Source organism: Drosophila eugracilis, unplaced genomic scaffold, assembly GCF_018153835.1.
Source record: "Drosophila eugracilis isolate 14026-0451.02 unplaced genomic scaffold, ASM1815383v1 contig_415, whole genome shotgun sequence".
Lineage (NCBI taxonomy): Eukaryota > Metazoa > Arthropoda > Insecta > Diptera > Drosophilidae > Drosophila > Drosophila eugracilis.
Window position 1 is genome coordinate 1,035,972 of NW_024573278.1, and position 16,541 is coordinate 1,052,512.

At 42.6% G+C, this 16,541-nt stretch overlaps 1 protein-coding gene across 3 annotated transcripts; it reads right to left on the reverse strand.

Annotated features, from left to right (window-relative positions):
* Positions 1-640: 640 nt before the first annotated feature.
* On the reverse strand, positions 641-10,019 carry LOC108111530 (calexcitin-2). 3 transcript variants are annotated; one of them, XM_017221050.2, is made up of 5 exons: positions 9,903-10,019; positions 5,040-5,210; positions 3,505-3,557; positions 3,142-3,261; positions 641-1,481 (listed from the first exon to the last, which is right to left on the reverse strand). In XM_017221050.2, the coding sequence occupies exons 2-5, from the start codon at positions 5,095-5,097 to the stop codon at positions 1,158-1,160; spliced, it is 555 nt and encodes a 184-aa protein (XP_017076539.1). In that variant the 5' UTR covers positions 5,098-5,210; positions 9,903-10,019; the 3' UTR covers positions 641-1,157. The 3 variants fall into 3 exon arrangements, with proteins under 3 accessions (XP_017076539.1, XP_017076540.1, XP_017076542.1); XM_017221051.2 differs by having other exon boundaries at positions 9,882-10,019; XM_017221053.2 differs by having other exon boundaries at positions 9,928-9,996.
* Between the last annotated feature and the right edge of the window lie 6,522 nt (positions 10,020-16,541).

Below are 16,541 nucleotides of genomic sequence, written 5' to 3' on the forward strand. Positions count from 1 at the left end.
ATTTCTCGAGATATTAAGGAATAAACTTGCGACTCATGGGTGTACGATTTAAAACGATTTCAGGGGGTTTGAATTTTCTTAACACGCCATTACAAGACCTTTAAACACTTTCTTTGCACTTTTTTGGGGGACACTCACTTTTCGAATCACAATGTGTAGCAAGTTGCAAGCAATTTCCATTAGAAATCTTTGGGAATCTATTAGCAAGAAATATAAATTGATGTCACCATTAGCGCACCTAATATTGGAAGGGTTTCTTTCAGGACTAACTCCACCTGACAGCTGCACTCTGAATGTTCGACACAGTTCCTGGCTACCAATGTGTAAACTGCAGTTCCTTTGGTCGCATTCCATTAAACAATGTTTGGCAGCCATAGCTAATTCAGACAAGTTTAACTAACAGAATTATCGGCAGAGCTCAGAATAAGTGCTGCCTGCATGAGGGGACATAAATAAAGAGCTTTTAAGCGGTGGTGTTAAGTAAGGTTCCTTGACGCTGACCGTCCTTCCAGAGGCACTTTATCCATAACATTCATAAATTGCTCGGACACATGTTGATTAAATCGCACTTTTGATTCGCTGAAATGTGCGTCCACACCCATTGGAAACCATTGTAGAACGAAAATACAAAGATTGTTCGTGTAGATACTTTGATTTTATTATTGTAATTTCTTGGAACACTTTACATTTACATTTAAATTTATACGCCATAGATGCGAGACGATAAACGACGACTACACACACATAACAATTTGACAGTTTAATTGATTTAATTTACGCACCACATTGATACGGATCTGTGCGGGATCCCACCTCGTAATTGATATCTTTTGCCAGATATAGTCGTAGTTCGTAAAGGTACACTTTTTTTTGCATATATGTATGTGTTTGTTTAGAGATACTCCAGCTAGCATATATAAAATATAAATAGGTTACAGACAGATTACGCTACTAAATTAGAACATTGAATTGGGCAAAACTTGAGATTCTTGGAGAGAAAACAACACTCAACTAACAACGACGGAGCATCAAAACCGGGAGGTCTCCCTCCCCTATCGATATCGATATATAATATATATATTATATTTATTTTAATAATAATTTCACTTGTTGCATTTGTTCAGTATGTCCAGTATCGTAGCTCATTTGGCTGGGTTTTAGAAGCTGGTCTTTCCGAAAATGTAGTTGCCCGGCGCATTTACATCCTCGGCGGCGAAGTACTCCTTCCACAACGCAGCAAACTGCTCCCGGGTGACCTCGCTCTGACCCTGAGCCATCTTGGTGAATGCCTCCTCGCACTCGGTCTTCTCCAGGCCGTAACTGGAGCAGACCAGGGTGAATTCGGTCACATCGATGCCGCCGTCATGCGAAGCATCCTCCAGATCGAACATGAAGTTCATGTAGGCGTTCTGCCAGTCCATCACGCTGCTGGGATCCTTGGCGTAGGCGTCCCACATGTTGCACCACTCGTCGACGCTGACCTGGAAGAGCCATAATGGGATGAAGCGTCGAGATTGCGGATTAGAAGCCACCAAGCTCAGATTTATGTATAGTATGCATCCCGCCCCGTGCTGAAAAGCCCATTAGCCGGTATCGCCTCAAGCGGAGAATCCCCATAAAACACCTCCTGCCCATCGTTATGGTTGTTCTGGCCGGGGGTAGGGGGGTAATTTATGCCATCTAGTGATGCGATATTAACATTTTCTGGTTGCCAATAGCGAACAAGGCAATTACCGCAACATCGCCTTGACCAACTTGGCTGACCGCCTTCAATGGCGTTACCAAAAACCCGTAGTAGTAGGAGTAGCAGTGACCGAACACCAGCTACTAGTACCAGCCATCCCATCCCATTAATTGTGGCCAGCCGTTACGTTTTGGCATGTTTTAATACGGCCATAAATAAGTGGCGAGGGTTGTGTCTGACCGAGTCCACTTGTAATGCCAATTGGCAGTTCAATCCCCCCCTGAAAACGAACTCTAAACAGCCATTCGAACTGACTGCATATTTTTATGTTTATGGCCAAAAGACTGAATCCAAAAACCAAAACCATTTGCCCCAGATCCTTGACCCGATGCCATACCACCGCTAAATAAGAAAGAGATATGCGTAGTCTGCCCTGGACTGCAGCTCCGTTTTCCGGCTAATTTGAGACCGTGTCACGGCACGTGCTCCGACTTGGATTGCTGTGGAGAGTGAACAATAAATCTTAAGCCGAACTGCCACAAAAGGCGGACCAACAATAGCTGGGGATTTGGCATATTTTGGCAGCAAACTCCATCAAGTTCCTTGGCCGTTGGCCAGAACTTTTGTGGCTTTATAGCGCCGGCGAAGTTCCATTGCCTCCACTATTGAGTTTAGTTGGGCACAAAGTACCCGTAAACTGGTAAAACCCCGTAGCCCAGTATAGACCCATAACCCTTGGAATGCGCCAATAGAATTAAGCCGAGGTTTTGTCGGTCTGACATTTCAATTTCTGTTCGCTTTGTATCGCATTGTTGCGGGTTTTGGTCGCCGTTTGTGTTGATATTGAACTATGTTCTGTTGGGCGGGATTATAATTTAATTTGCTGCTGCACTGCTGAGATGTGATTATGTAGGGCAGGGCGAGGTGGAAGGGAACAGGTAGATGGGGCAGAAAAGACCATTGCCATTGTGGCAGATAACAGGAAAACCTACAGACTCCTGCAGACTATGACAAAAAGTTGGTCTTGGTAATGAGAAGAAAGTTGGTGGCAAGTCCTCGGCCGGAATTCGGATTGCACTGCTCAAATAATTCACAATTCAATTTCCGCCCGCTGGCAGGGAATTTGTTTACCCCTCGGCATTCCGCACCAATAAAAAGGGAAATTTATGAACGAAATTTCTCTTCCGTTTTTTGCGTTTGTCTGTGCGAAGGACGTTGTATTTATGTGCTAGTATGACTATGAGTGTGTATGTGTGTGGTGTCCTGCACACTTGTCAGCTGCTGCCACAATGGCATCGAGTGCAGTCCATGGATTTCAGCACTTTTGGCACTGACAATGGAGCCACAGACACAAAAAACCCAAATCACTTGACATGTAGTTGCCTTTGCAACTCAACAGAGGGAGCGGGAGGAACAAGAAGAAGGCGCCGCACTTGGAACTGGAACTGGAAACTCACCTGTCCGTCGTTGTCCTTATCGGCCTTGGAGCGCAGACCAGTCCAGATTTCCATCATCAGGTCGTATGTCTCCTTGTTCTTCGGCGTGTCCTTCTGCCAGCCGCGCAGTTGGCAAACGCGCTGCAATTGGCAGAAACAATAACAGTCAGCAGCACAGGCACTCCCAAATTGAGTTATCAGTTCATATTGACAAAAACTGCATGCAAATGCGCAAAAAATGGACAAGAAAAACATTTGCCCAGCATATATGAACGAGTAGCATTTCTACTTGTATTCACTCCTCAAAAACTATATATATAGTATATATTCAAATTTTGTGCTTGCTTTTGCTTTTTTTGTTAGCTGGATTTCCGCTCCACTTACCTCAATGGCCAGCTCGAAGTCCTTAACGTCGATTTCGCCGCTTTGGTTCACATCTGTTGCGGCACGCATTATTATGCGGCATTGTTTTTATTTTGCAGGGCAGTCAGCGTAAATTGCAGCGTTGTTGTGGGTCCCGCATTGTTTGCATTGGCCAGTCCGGGGGGGGCCAAAAAACCAAACAGCCAAGTCCAAAAATAACGAAAAATGGCCAGAAAAGAATACGAATAGAGCAATGAACAATGTACGGATTTCGTTGGCAGCCTGCGACAGGGTTCCGGTTGGCGGTAGTGCGAACATCAACGAAATTGCACAGCCTAACAGTCACCCAGCCGCCACATGGAAATTGTGACTACACTTAGGGAAAATGTGATTTGAAACTCAAAAGTTTAACATGCAAGAGATGTAAGTCCTAAAGGCCTTCAAATGTTAATAAGTTAAGAAAAATATTTGAATTTTCATTACTCTTAAAAAGTCATTTTCCCTCAGAAGGCTGCCCATACTATTCTACTAACCCACTTCCATTGGAATAATTTGACTCCCTTTAAAGCTAATCCTTTTTCTATACCTATGTAATCTAGTACTTCAAACTTAAGAAGCTAATTTCATGTTTATAGCCAGAAAAAACTTCTCAAAAACTCAAAAAAATGAATCGTAAAACCAACGTAAAGTGAATTTTCTTTAGTTTAGGGCTTATATTTTTGTAAGTGCCTTTTCCTGGCACCCCTAGATTTGGCTTTTGGCCATGCGGGCGTTCCATTATCATTTGCAACGGTGTGCAAACGGCCACTTCAGTGCCAGTGTCAAGTGTTTGGCGCTTGCGTTTTATGACCATTTTTTTTCGGGGCTACTCTTTTGTTATGGCCTGACCAGCTGCCGTCGCCACCGTCGGGCAGTGAGCCAAGTTAGTATTGGGGATATGAGACCGCCAAGGGATGATCCAACCACACCGGTGAATTAGTCATAATTGAAATGCACTTAACCTTTATCCAAACACACACAGAACGTTGCTTACTTCTCAGCAAAGAGGAAAGCCTCGAAAGTTGTCCCTTTTCGGCATTTGCATTGCGTTTAATTCAATTTTAAATTGGCAAGTTTTGTTTGACTTTGCTGCTGACAGGCAAACACTTTTGTGCATTAAACATGGAATGGAACACACTCGACGCATTTAAGAGGTTTTTGTGAACTTACGTATACGCGATGCACGAACACCAGCCACATTACGTATACGCTCCGTCAGCACGTCACAGATGGAGAAGATTAAATCGAATGCAGAACAGCATGCTAATAAATGTCTGTCACTTTACGATTCCATAATGGCAAACCGCATATTCTGGCGTTGTTTTTTTCTGTGTTTTAATCCTACTAAAAAAACTTTCAGCCTTCGGAGTAGAAACTAATCAAAGTTTTCCAGGCCCCAATGCCACAGAAGTGGCCTGAAACCCTGAAACTTCACCCCAAAACGGACATCTCGTGCGGTTTATATTTAACAGATTCGCTTTCCTCTTGGGCCATTCATCATTCTGATAAATACTCACCGAAGAACACATTGAACAGGAAAAGCAGCTTCTTTTTGCGGAAATCGGAGATCGACATTATTGTTTTGTTATTTTTCGTTTTCAACTCCTTTTTTTACTTCTGTTTGCCGCTGGCTGTTTTCTTTATTGCGCTTTTATTGGCTCTCCACAGTTGCAACCGGAAATGGGAAACTGCAATGACAACGAAAAACACAATTACACGAGCTCCGTGAATGGCATAAAATGAATGGCGAAATGAAGTGTATTCGGAAGAGGGGCGCTGAGCTTAAGTTTAAAGTTTTCTCTCTCAATTAGGGGAGGTCGCCTCGTAAAAATAATAGTCAAGGAAAGGAATGGAAAAACCAGCAGAATAGAACCAGAAGTAGTAGATGCAGCAGTGGCAGCAGCAGGAAAACGGATTGGGTTTGCTCTAGTTGACTGGCTTAGTTTATGCCAGCTAATTCAGGCAAAGGAAATAAAACAGGACTGTCTAAGGATGCCAGAAAAGCGAAAGAGCTGCTGCGCGCAATGCAAATGCATCCTGGGGGAAAAGGGGCGGGCCGAGTGCTGAGCTAAAAGCGACACAAATGCAAGGCAATGGCTTTGGCTCAGACTGGCCCCCAGACCCGCCCCTCATGCACAGTATATGGGACTGTGAGTGTATGAGTATGTGAATATGTGTGTTTGCGGGGCTCATGGCTCATTTAACCTTCAATCAGAAGCCAGTTGGAAGGCAGGGCCATGTGCTAAATTAGACAGAACTATATATGCATGCATTGTGGAATGTATCTTGGCAGCAGACGCACTGAACAGGGCCCAAACATCAAAGGACCAGACCAGGCCATTGCCAGCGCTAAAAAGCCTGTGAAAGCCTTCGTGTTTGCATTAACTGCCTCGAAACGAGAACGTCGTATTTACTATTTACCACGTTTATGGCTGCTCTGTTTCATGAATCTCAAGTGATTTCAAATCATTTTTATGGCCATATAAATGGTTTTATGGTGATAGAAGTTTTATTTTCAGTGCAAAACTAATGATTATCTTATGATAATGATTTATGTTTTTATGTTTCTTTGAAAGTGTTTTATCATTTGTAATGATTTCAAAGCGTAAACTATGATTAAAGCTAAAAATACGGGAAAGAATTTAAACTTATCTTCTGAATAAAAGTTATTCATTATTATAAAAACCTAAAAGCATTTCCCAAAGAGACTTTCATTCCAAAATCACATTATCTTGCAACCTAAATTCCATTTCTTGAAAAATCCTAAACTCTTCGAAACCAACATCGCATAAACATTGTAAATATTTGCCTTAGTTTGCTTACGGGGACGCCAACTGCAGGCAACCCTCCTCACTCCGAAAAGGAAAACCTAGGATTTGTTCAACTGAGCTCGGAGCGGCTAAGGTAGCCAAAGCATAATTCCACAATAGAGGGAAATTGCAGCGAGGATGTCAAGTGGAAAGTGGAATGCAATGAACATGACAACGGCAACGAGGATATACCGGGATGGCCAAGAAAGCGCCGATGGCCAACGGCTGATGGCTGATGGCTGATGGCTAGATGGCTAAAAGCGGAGCACTTCCTTTTGGCGAAAAATGCAGTTTGGCTCGGAAATGAAATTAAATGGAATATCTCCGACTCGCCAATTGGATATGCTGTTGAGCGGCAAATTGAAACACGGCATCGGATCCAACAAAAAAAAAAGGAAACAGAGTAAAGGCTTTCGGTCAAGTGCAGGTAAATTTGACTCTTACTAAAGCTAATATTATTATGTTATTACGGCGGAAAGGTTGGCTGCCACATCCATTAAATTGGTGGCGCAAAATTGTAATTGCACTTGAAATTGAGGGTAAATATTGTTTTTATTGTCATCGGAAAACTAAACTGAAAGTGCAGGTGAGGGCTTAACTGATCAAAAAAGTGGGTTAAATAAAATTATAGTCAAGCGTGTTTAACACTATAAACTACACCAATTAAGATTAAACCATAATAGTTACAAGCTGCTGTCCTTAAACAAGGTCAAAGCTAATATAATTTCAAAATTAATCTGAACCGGAATCAATTATGATATATTTTCTCATTAGCCAAAGGCAACTAAGTACGATTAATCTTTCGGCCATAGTTGACTTTCATTTAAGCCACCATCGTATTGTTAATTAAATTTACAAATTTCGCTGTCATAAAAATTAAATTTGACAATTATTTTGATCGCGAAAATCGCTTGTTTAATTAATATATTAATAATGAGGATTTTGTAATGGTCGGAAAACAATGTGGCAGTCGATGTCAATTTTATTTAGCCTTTCATACACACACACACAGACATTTGCATGCATGAAAATCAGACTGTCACAGTTCATTAATTTCCTACGTGCGCGTCAATTAACATCAGGTGAAATCGCAGTGGGTGTGTGTGTGTGGAGGGAAATAAAAAATGTATGTGGGAAAAAATAATCCACATCTCCATTGGCTAAAAGTACACAAAAAGTGTGAAATTCAATTTGGCGCCCTTTTCATTTTTATGTCCATTTGCAATTGCAATTGCGTGAGTTTTCTTTTTAGTGGAAGAAGAAAGGAAGGAAGGACCTTCCACATGAAGTACAGGCACGTAGCCATGGGGCATTGAAAAATAATGTTTTTTAGGGTGAAAGTAAATCAGAATGAAACCATTTGTTAAATTGTGATATTTTTAAAGTTTTTTTTTTTGGTTCAAACTACTGGTACATATCTCCATTTTAATACCAATTTAAGTGTTTTCTTTACTTGCTTTTGATTTGATTCTCTTTTCTGTTTTTAAAAGCTTTTAACTCCAATTTCACTTTATAAAGACAGTTTAGCTTACGTAAGTTATAATATTTCCGATCTGACTGCTTTCAAGCCAAGTGAAAATACAATTTAAGCCACCTGCGAAAGCCTTCAACCTGATGGCAGATGTAATTTAAGCGGAATCTCATTTCACTGCCACTTACGACTCGCAATCGAAAATGGCCGTGGAAATTTAAAGCCTTTTAATAGCCTGATGTGCGGATTATGTATCCTCGAAAATTAATAATTAAATATGCGCACAAATTGAATTCATCGATGCCATTTGTTTCTCAGTTTTCCGCCTGCATTCCGTTCTGTTGGTTGTGGGTAGCCCATTACGCATACGCCGTGTTTGCTTGTCATTGAATGGAATGGGCATAGTCATGGGCATGGACATTTATGCCGACGCCGCCCTCCCATTAATTACCAATACTCATGCGCCAATGCATAAAAGCCACGCGCTGTTTGCCACAAAACTGCGTCGGCTTTTGTGGCACGAGGCAACCACATTAACCAGCATCACCACCGAAGGCTCGTTAATTGGGTTCTGTTTGAGTTTCGCTTTCATTTTTCGGGCGGACGCTGGCTATACGAGTTTCTAATAATGAAAATATTACGGAATTTCCGCAGTCTCGCGGGCAATAAATAGCCATCTGCGAGGTTATAAATTTCAATATGAAGACATCAATGTTTTAATTGCACTTTCAGTGACAGCGTGCGAGATGCGAAATGGGGCTGATTTGATTCCGCAATTTATTGGGCAATCAAATTAGAGAACATCCCACTGGCCGTTTATCAACACAATTTGATTTGCATAAACTGGTTGAGTTTTTTTTGTATTATTTTTGCTCTTGTTGTTGTTGAAAGCTCTGCAATGTGTTTATTATGCAAAATCTAGAATACCCAGGCGGGTGGGGGCAAGGGCAGGTGGTGGATACTCATAAATTATTAGAGAGTGAGAGTATAAAATTCGGAACCGAACAATATTCATGGCTTTTGTTGACAGTTGTCAGAAGAGTGCTGAAAAGTATGCTACACAGGCTATTGATCGATTTTGGTTGACAAAATTGTTGTAATTGTTTTGATTGCATCAGCATGCAAATTGGATAGGGGAATATATTTATTTGGCCTGCCATTAGTATCTCGGATTGCTGATCCCAGAACTTAATCCCCCCGTGGATGACCAGATGACCAAATGACCCAATCGCTCTGGCAATTCTCAACCCATCTTCAGTCTCAATTCGAGTTGGATGCTGGCACAGTTTCAAGCAACGGTCGCTAATTACTTTTGCGCTGCCGTAAATTTGCGCAGCCAATTTAAAATAATAGACAATGCAAGTGGCGTCGTCGTTTGCTCTTTATCTGCTGATGATGCAGCTCCATGGGCGCTCCGCCGGGAATTGTCCGTTTTCCGTTGTCCGTTGTCCACTGTCCACTATTTGCCTTTTGTTGCATTGTCCGGCTCGCCGTAATTCTGTGTAATTTGCATTAATTTACATTTAATTTGCGAGCCGTCGAGGAGAAAAAGAGCTGAACAGCTGAGCTGAGCAACCAAGGAGCAGACAATGCGCGGCCTAAGGCCACCGACGCATGCCTGGCCAAACAGAACGACTGGCTGACTGACAGGACGAGGATCCTTATCCTTGGAAAACTTTGGCCATGCAGTTTCAATGAATTCATTATGGACAGTGTGCCTGGCCCAAGGTGGCCGAAGTAAGAATATTCTTCCAGTTGTTAAATTGTCGAGAGGTTGGTTGGTGGTTGGTTGGTCGGTTGGTCGGTTGGTTGTATATTTCGACAAAGTACAACCCCACCCTAGCCCCTCCTGTCTTTTCTTTTACAAACTATCTTTGCCCACTCAAGAAAAACTGGGGCTCTGGTTCCTGTTGAGCCAGGAGCTCTTTTGAGCCACCCACTTGTGCTCGTTACTTTTGGCTTGTTCTTTTGTCGGCTTTTTGAAATGTGTTTTTCGAAAAATTTTACGGCATTATTATTCTTGTAACGGAAACTCTTAACACAAACACAGGTGTAGCCAAGTACACACATACACTCACACAAATATACGATAACTTTACCGTTCGGTTTGGTTCTGAACTGAACTTTAGCTTTGTTTTTTAACTGGAAAAGTTGGATTCCTGAATCCTGGACTCGTCTGCTCGGCAACGCGGTTGGCCGTCTTGTGATGCTCGTTGCCATCGAGCTGCCTTTTATATGCGCTACCCTTGTGCGCCGACATCGCTGCCAGCGCTGGCAGAACTTGGTCGCTCTGGGTGCTCTATGTCATCGCAGGGGTTTTATCTTATCGCCGTCGTCGACGTCTCTGCCAACGGCTCTGCATGCATCATGGTGTGAGTGAGTGCTGCACACGAGTATCGTTGTAGTGTGCTTTTTTGGCCACCACGTGCACTGTAACGAGCAGAGCAGAGCAGCGGCAGCGGCAGCGGCTGTGGCATCAGCATGCGGCATATTTGCTCGTGGGTTTGTTTTGGGATTTGACACTCGCAGAAAACTCCATGCTGGGCGCCCTTGTATATAGACTGCTGCACTTTATATTTTGGTAATTAAATGGTTCTTCTTATCGGGCGGCATACAATGTTGACGCCTCGGGTGACGAAAAAGACACTGAGCGGGCTATACTTTTGGCTTACTGAGTTATTGTCAGAACTGGAAATGGTTCTCTAGGTTTTACTAAGCTTGTCTTAAAAGTTTATCACTCTTTTGTTTCTTAAAATTTAGTAGAATCGGCAGTTTAACGAAATACAATGAAGAATTTAAGAAATTTGATGTTTGCTTTGAGGTTGCTTTGCTGTTTGTAAAATATATTTCTTAGCTTTATTCATTGTTATTTTTTAGTTATTAACCTTACAAAGACGACACATTGTTAAATTTATTTTTCAAATCACTTCTTAAAGGAACTCTACAGGAAGGAATAAACCAAAAACCATTAAGAAAAGGACACTGAATATTCTAGCCTGCCATCTAAAACTACTCTACAATATATACTAAATATATCATTTATTTCCACATCCTAAAAGCACTCCATTTCATCTTTTAAGCCTTCAACAAGACTTCAAAGCAAACTCAATAAATCCCAAAAAAGTTGAATGGCATCTTTCCAAATAAATGCATTTCTCGCAGTGCACCACAACATAACAAATCAAAATGTGCAAATGTTCTGGACAAATTTTTAGCATAGCCTTGACACACACACAATAAAGTGAAACACACACCGACACATACATTGGCTTTAAAGAAGCCAACAAACACACACACAGGCATTTAGGCTGGCTGTGAGCTCAACGTGGCTAAAGTTAATTTGGCCCAAAGAAGGCAGTCGAAACAGCTGCTGCAACAGCAGCAGTAGAAGCATCAGCAGCAGCAATAACCGGCACACTTGGCGGCATAATTTCTGGTGGCGCATTCAATCTTGGCCAAGAGTGGACCACCAACCGTTGACCGTGGCTAGAAAGCAAAAAAAAAAAAAAAAACAAAGCACAGAGAGCAGCATTTAAGCCAAGCAATTTCCAGGCTGTCTGCCTGGCTTTTAATTACACAAAGCAGACATATACAGCTCATGTATTTCAGCTGTTAATTGTCAAGTTTCGGCTGAAATGTCGCTGCCAATTTATCAGGCGCCTCAGGAGCAGGTTCCCTTTTCGCCTTTTTGTCATGTTGGCCGAGAACATCCTGCTGCTTTTCGCCCAGCGGGTGTCCTGCAGCCTGGCCTATGCCTGTGTTCCACATCCATGCTGTTCCGCCAGCTGATGCTTATTGCAGATGACCGTTTTACCAATGTTTCGTTCCGACCTGGCTTTCTGGGTCTATGTCTATGTGTGTGTGTGTGTGTGTGTGTGTGTGTGTGGGAGCGACGGTGCGTGTTGGAGTAGGCAAATGTTTAAATTTGTGGCCTTTTTACCTGTTTGCATCTCAAGTGGCCAAGGGCTACGTCCTTTTTTATGTGTGTGTTTGTGTGCAGGAAACGGAAGCCGACATTGACACAGTTTGAAATTAACATGAGCCTGGCCGAAGACCCACTAAAATCTTGAATGCCTTCTAGCGTTTGGCCCCATTTCTCAGCGTTTAGCTGTCCACCTATTTCATGTTGTTTTTGGCTCTCCCTTCTACGGCTCTGTATCGTCTCCTTCGTCCCTTTTGCTCTGCCTCATAAGTGGGAGCACTAAACGTTCCGTTGTGGCTCACACACGAGCGAACAAGGTACACTGAGAAAAAGTCTAAAGGTGTGCTAAAAAACTAGTCATCTAGATGTGGGAAAAAAGCCCACAGAAGACAAATTGGATTAAATAAATCTAACTTAGCAGGCGTGATAAGAAGTTTCATAAATCAAAGAGTGGAACATAATCTTTGTATAAGCAATAGGACTAAAGTCATGTCTAACCCTTCATTTAAACACATGATTTGTATACACCTTAAAGTAAATCAAATTAGGTTACCATTGATGACCATTAAAAAGTATTTTTAAAGAGAAATATTTAAATATTTTATATAAAAAATAATACCATAACAAGTTAACTTTATCCCAGATAATGAGAATAAGCCAAAAAGCAAGTTGAAATGATAATAACAATAATAATAAATAAAAGTTCCAGTGTAGCCATCCTAAAGGTGCACGGCAACGGCAAATTATTTGAGGGTGGACGAAGGCAGACTGCATCCCCACCAACCGCACCCACACCAAGCCCAGGACACACCTCCTCCTCAGATGGGGCTGCTGCTACCACTACTACTGCTGCTCCTGGTGGCCACCTTTGTGCTAAGGACGTTCCGTGCCAGCCACACACTCGTCGCTTACCTGCTCGGCAATGGCAACTTGATTAGACCAACATGAAATTAAGTAATTTTGCTGTATTGTTTAGTGTTCCAGCTTGGCAACAAAAGTGGGGGTGGGTAAGGCAGTTGGGTGGGTGGCCTCCTCCATGGGGAAGGCTGCAAGAGCAACGGACACCACAATGGCGACCGAGAACAAAGCGGGTCACAAAGGAAACCACCAAACAAACCGAATTTAATGAAAACATTTGTATCGCAGACGAGGATGAGTCTTCGCTCTTGGACTCTACCTTCCCCCACCCATAGAGAAAAAACAAGAACCTGGAGTTGGAAAGAAAAATAGAAGAAAATAAATCATTCATTTTCGAAAGACGCAAAGTTTTGGGATCATAAAAAATTCCATTTGCACCCCGAATGGCAGCCACTGAGATAAGCTGTGAAAAAATCAAGCCGACAGTATTTTATAATAATAGAGCCAGATGCATTCGCAAGCTGGCTAAAACAGATTGCCAAGCTCGTGTGTCATCGTTGGACAACTTCAGTTAAATTGCATTTACCTCAGCAGGATTCTATCTTCCTCTGTCTCTCTCTTGGTTTCTGGTATAATCATCTCATTTAGGATAATCAGAAACGGAAAACTCGTGTGTGTAGTGCCATGAATTCTCATATCGCAAATGGTGAGTAAAACAATTTGAGTTTTAGTGTAGGAAATTGCATATAATCCGGCAAAAATGTGCAATTCCCTTTGAATTTAAATGCGCCGAAAAACGTTAGGGCCATCCGTCGACCCCTCTCTAATTTCCATCTCCTCCGCCCATGAGTTTGCCCGCCCAGCCAGCCAGTCAGCCAGATGCAAGGTGGGGGCGTTGCAAATTGCGGCGTTTTGGGGCAGGACAGGTGAGTAAACCGTTAACCCTTCAACGCCCCCTGGTCTGGACCTGAAGTCCTTCGTCCTCCGTCCACCGTCCTTGCTCCCTGCTAGCTGCTCCCTGCTCCCTGCTCCTTCTGCTGCCTGGGATTAAATCAGCTTGGCCCAAAAATAACGCAAGCTTGTCATGCATGCCTGTGTGGGAAGGGGGCGTGTCGTGGCCTGGTACCCGGTGCTTGTCTGTGTAATTTACTATTATTTTTTAAGCACTTTCCTTTTATGCTCCCTCTGTGCTGCTACATACAAGCATTTTTATTGTTTGTTTCATTTGGCATTTTGTTTGTTTTCAGCTGGGCGTCCTTCCGCCCATACTACCCCCTGGTAGGTGGTGCCGGAGACCCCGCAGTTGCACGTGAGAAATTACACATGTCCTCCAATGTTTTCAGCATGTCTGCATGCGATTGCAGCCGGAGTATCTGGATTCGTATTCGCATTCGCATTCGTATCTGTATCTGCATCTGTAGTCGCAATCGTATCTCTGACTATTTGTTTGTTCTCTCATTTCGCTGTTTGTTTGTTTGTTTTTTTTCCCCCTTTTTTTTAGGGTAGGGGGTGCTGCATCTTTTTTGGCCTGGTGCTAGAGTGTGTTGGCTGCCAGATTTATGTTTTGCCAAACGGAATTTGTCTCGTTTGTAGTTTAGTCCCAGCACTGGAATGTCGAGACCCAGATCCTTTGCATCCTTCGCCGCCAATGCCGAACAGCAAATTGATGACCCGAGATTTTCGCTGCAGTTGCAGATTTTTCCCTTTATCCGTGGCCAAATTGAATTTACCGCCGGCCCGGTGGAAACGCTTGCGTAATTATTTCCACGAGCTTTGAGGGTCATTTCGGAATTATTACATTTCCCACCACCCACAAAACAAAGGCTTACATAACGCCCTCTATCGCTCGGACCGCATAAACTGAATTTTAATTTGACTCGCCGCAAAAAAAGCCAACCAGCCTGTGTCGTAGGCCCACCTTTTGGCCCCCCAAAAACTGACCTTCTGCAAAAACAAGTTGGAATTCTTTTTTGTTTACACCCAGGAAGCAGGGCAAACAAAATACTAAATAAGAAATTAGAAACTGGATCTCAGTGCATTGGTAATGCTCTATAAATTTGTAGTTCAAGAAAGTTTGTTTTCTAAACAGGCAATTCTTGATTAAATATTAAAAATCTTCTATCTCGAAGTCAGCTGATGTGATGTGTTCTTGGCAACTGGCCAAGATAGTGCTAAAGATATCAGCAGGGGACTATCTAGTGTTTGTCAAGCTATTTAAATATCAAATCTTTAGCCATGGAAACAATGCTATAAATAGGTTTAGATTTATAACGAAAACTAAGTAAGCAAATGTATTTTTTTATCTTTTAAATATCCAAAAGAAGTAATACTAATTATTGCCTAAGTTTTGTGGTTGCTTCATAACTTACTTAAAGTAAACTTTTCTAACTTTTAAGAAATTAAAATTTCTTTAAGAATCTTCTTAATTACAGATTTTTCTTTTATTTAATCACTTTATTTCCAGCAAACACTGTAAACTAATGTAAATACCCTTCTTCCTGGCCATTCTAGTCCAAAATTTGGCCAATACCCGTATGCAAACACATATGCAAAATAAATACCAGACAAACGGATGGTATAATAACAATTATTGCCTCGCCGGCCCAATTTTACAATCCCCACTTGGCTTGGATCTCAGGCGGGCAGGGGCCGCAATGACAGCGGAAGCTGAAAATTTCATTGATTTTGGCAACGACTGTGGCGACGGAAGCCATGAAAAAGCCACCAGTCAGCAGTCAGCAGTGGGTCTAGAGTTCTTGGCCAAAAATGTTGGTAGCTACAGACACCCAAACCAGACCGTTCCACTTGACTATGGTAATTTATATCTTCGGCGACCTCGCTTGCCACCGGGTGGGTGTCCCTCCTAAGGGCAGGGATATGTGGCTAAGTGGGTGATTGGGTGATTGGGTGATGTGTGAGGTCTAGGCTAAGGTTATGACATGACCGGGCCAAACATTTGCCAGGAAATTTTCGGGCAAACAACAACTGCGGTCTTTTCTTTTTTTGGGTTTTGTTTGGCCGTATAGCAGGGCATTTGCCGCATTTGTATCTGAGACTGCGTCACTTTCACTACGAAATGTTTGCCAGATAAGAGTAAATGCTGGCCGTAGGGTCTTCTCCTACTGATAAGCCCTAAAAGGGGGGTTTTCTTCTTATCAACCCCCCTGCCTTATAGACGTCATAAAGCTGACGGAGGCTGATCCGCTGATTGCGCTGGCTGGCTCATTTGAAAATCAAATTTTTGAGCCAATTGCCTTGGCTTTTGACTGGCCCAGGCCTCAATCTAAAATGCAATTAGTAATTGTGCAGCCTCAACTGTTATTGCTTTTCTTTTCGGCCGACATGTTTGCGTTGGGTAATTGGCTTTATCTGACTGTGCCATCTCTGCAGTGCGCCATAATCTCAGAGGGGGTTGGGGTAGCTTTTGCATGACATAATTTTCGTATTTAATTTTCAACTCACCTTGATTAGACAATCTCCCCGGGGTAGTCGCCGATTTGTTTTTGGGTTCAATCGAGTTCAAGTCGTCTTAAATGCCGGTACGAATCATTTTTCGACTTGACAAACATATATCTCCTCCGCTCACCGAGCCACCAGAGAGTGGTTCATTTGCAACGATTTCGCATCAACGCCACATGGAAACCGCAAATTTTGCGCCACATAAAACAACCGCTAGAAGAAAAGCGAGGAAAAACGCGGATAAACCAAATCAAAAAATGCAACAACAAAGAAAACACAAAACAAACAAGAGGCCGCAACTTCCAGGCAGCAAATATACATTTTTTTTTGTTGTTGGCTTTTTTCGCCATTCAACTAATTGCTATTAATAAAAAGAAACAGCTTCCAGCGCAACTGCAGCAGGTGAGACGGTATTAGGCGGCATCTTGTGTGGCCCGGACTGGCTGGATGGAAAGCACTCCGGTCGATCGGAATGGCCAAAATCCCAAAGCCCAAAACC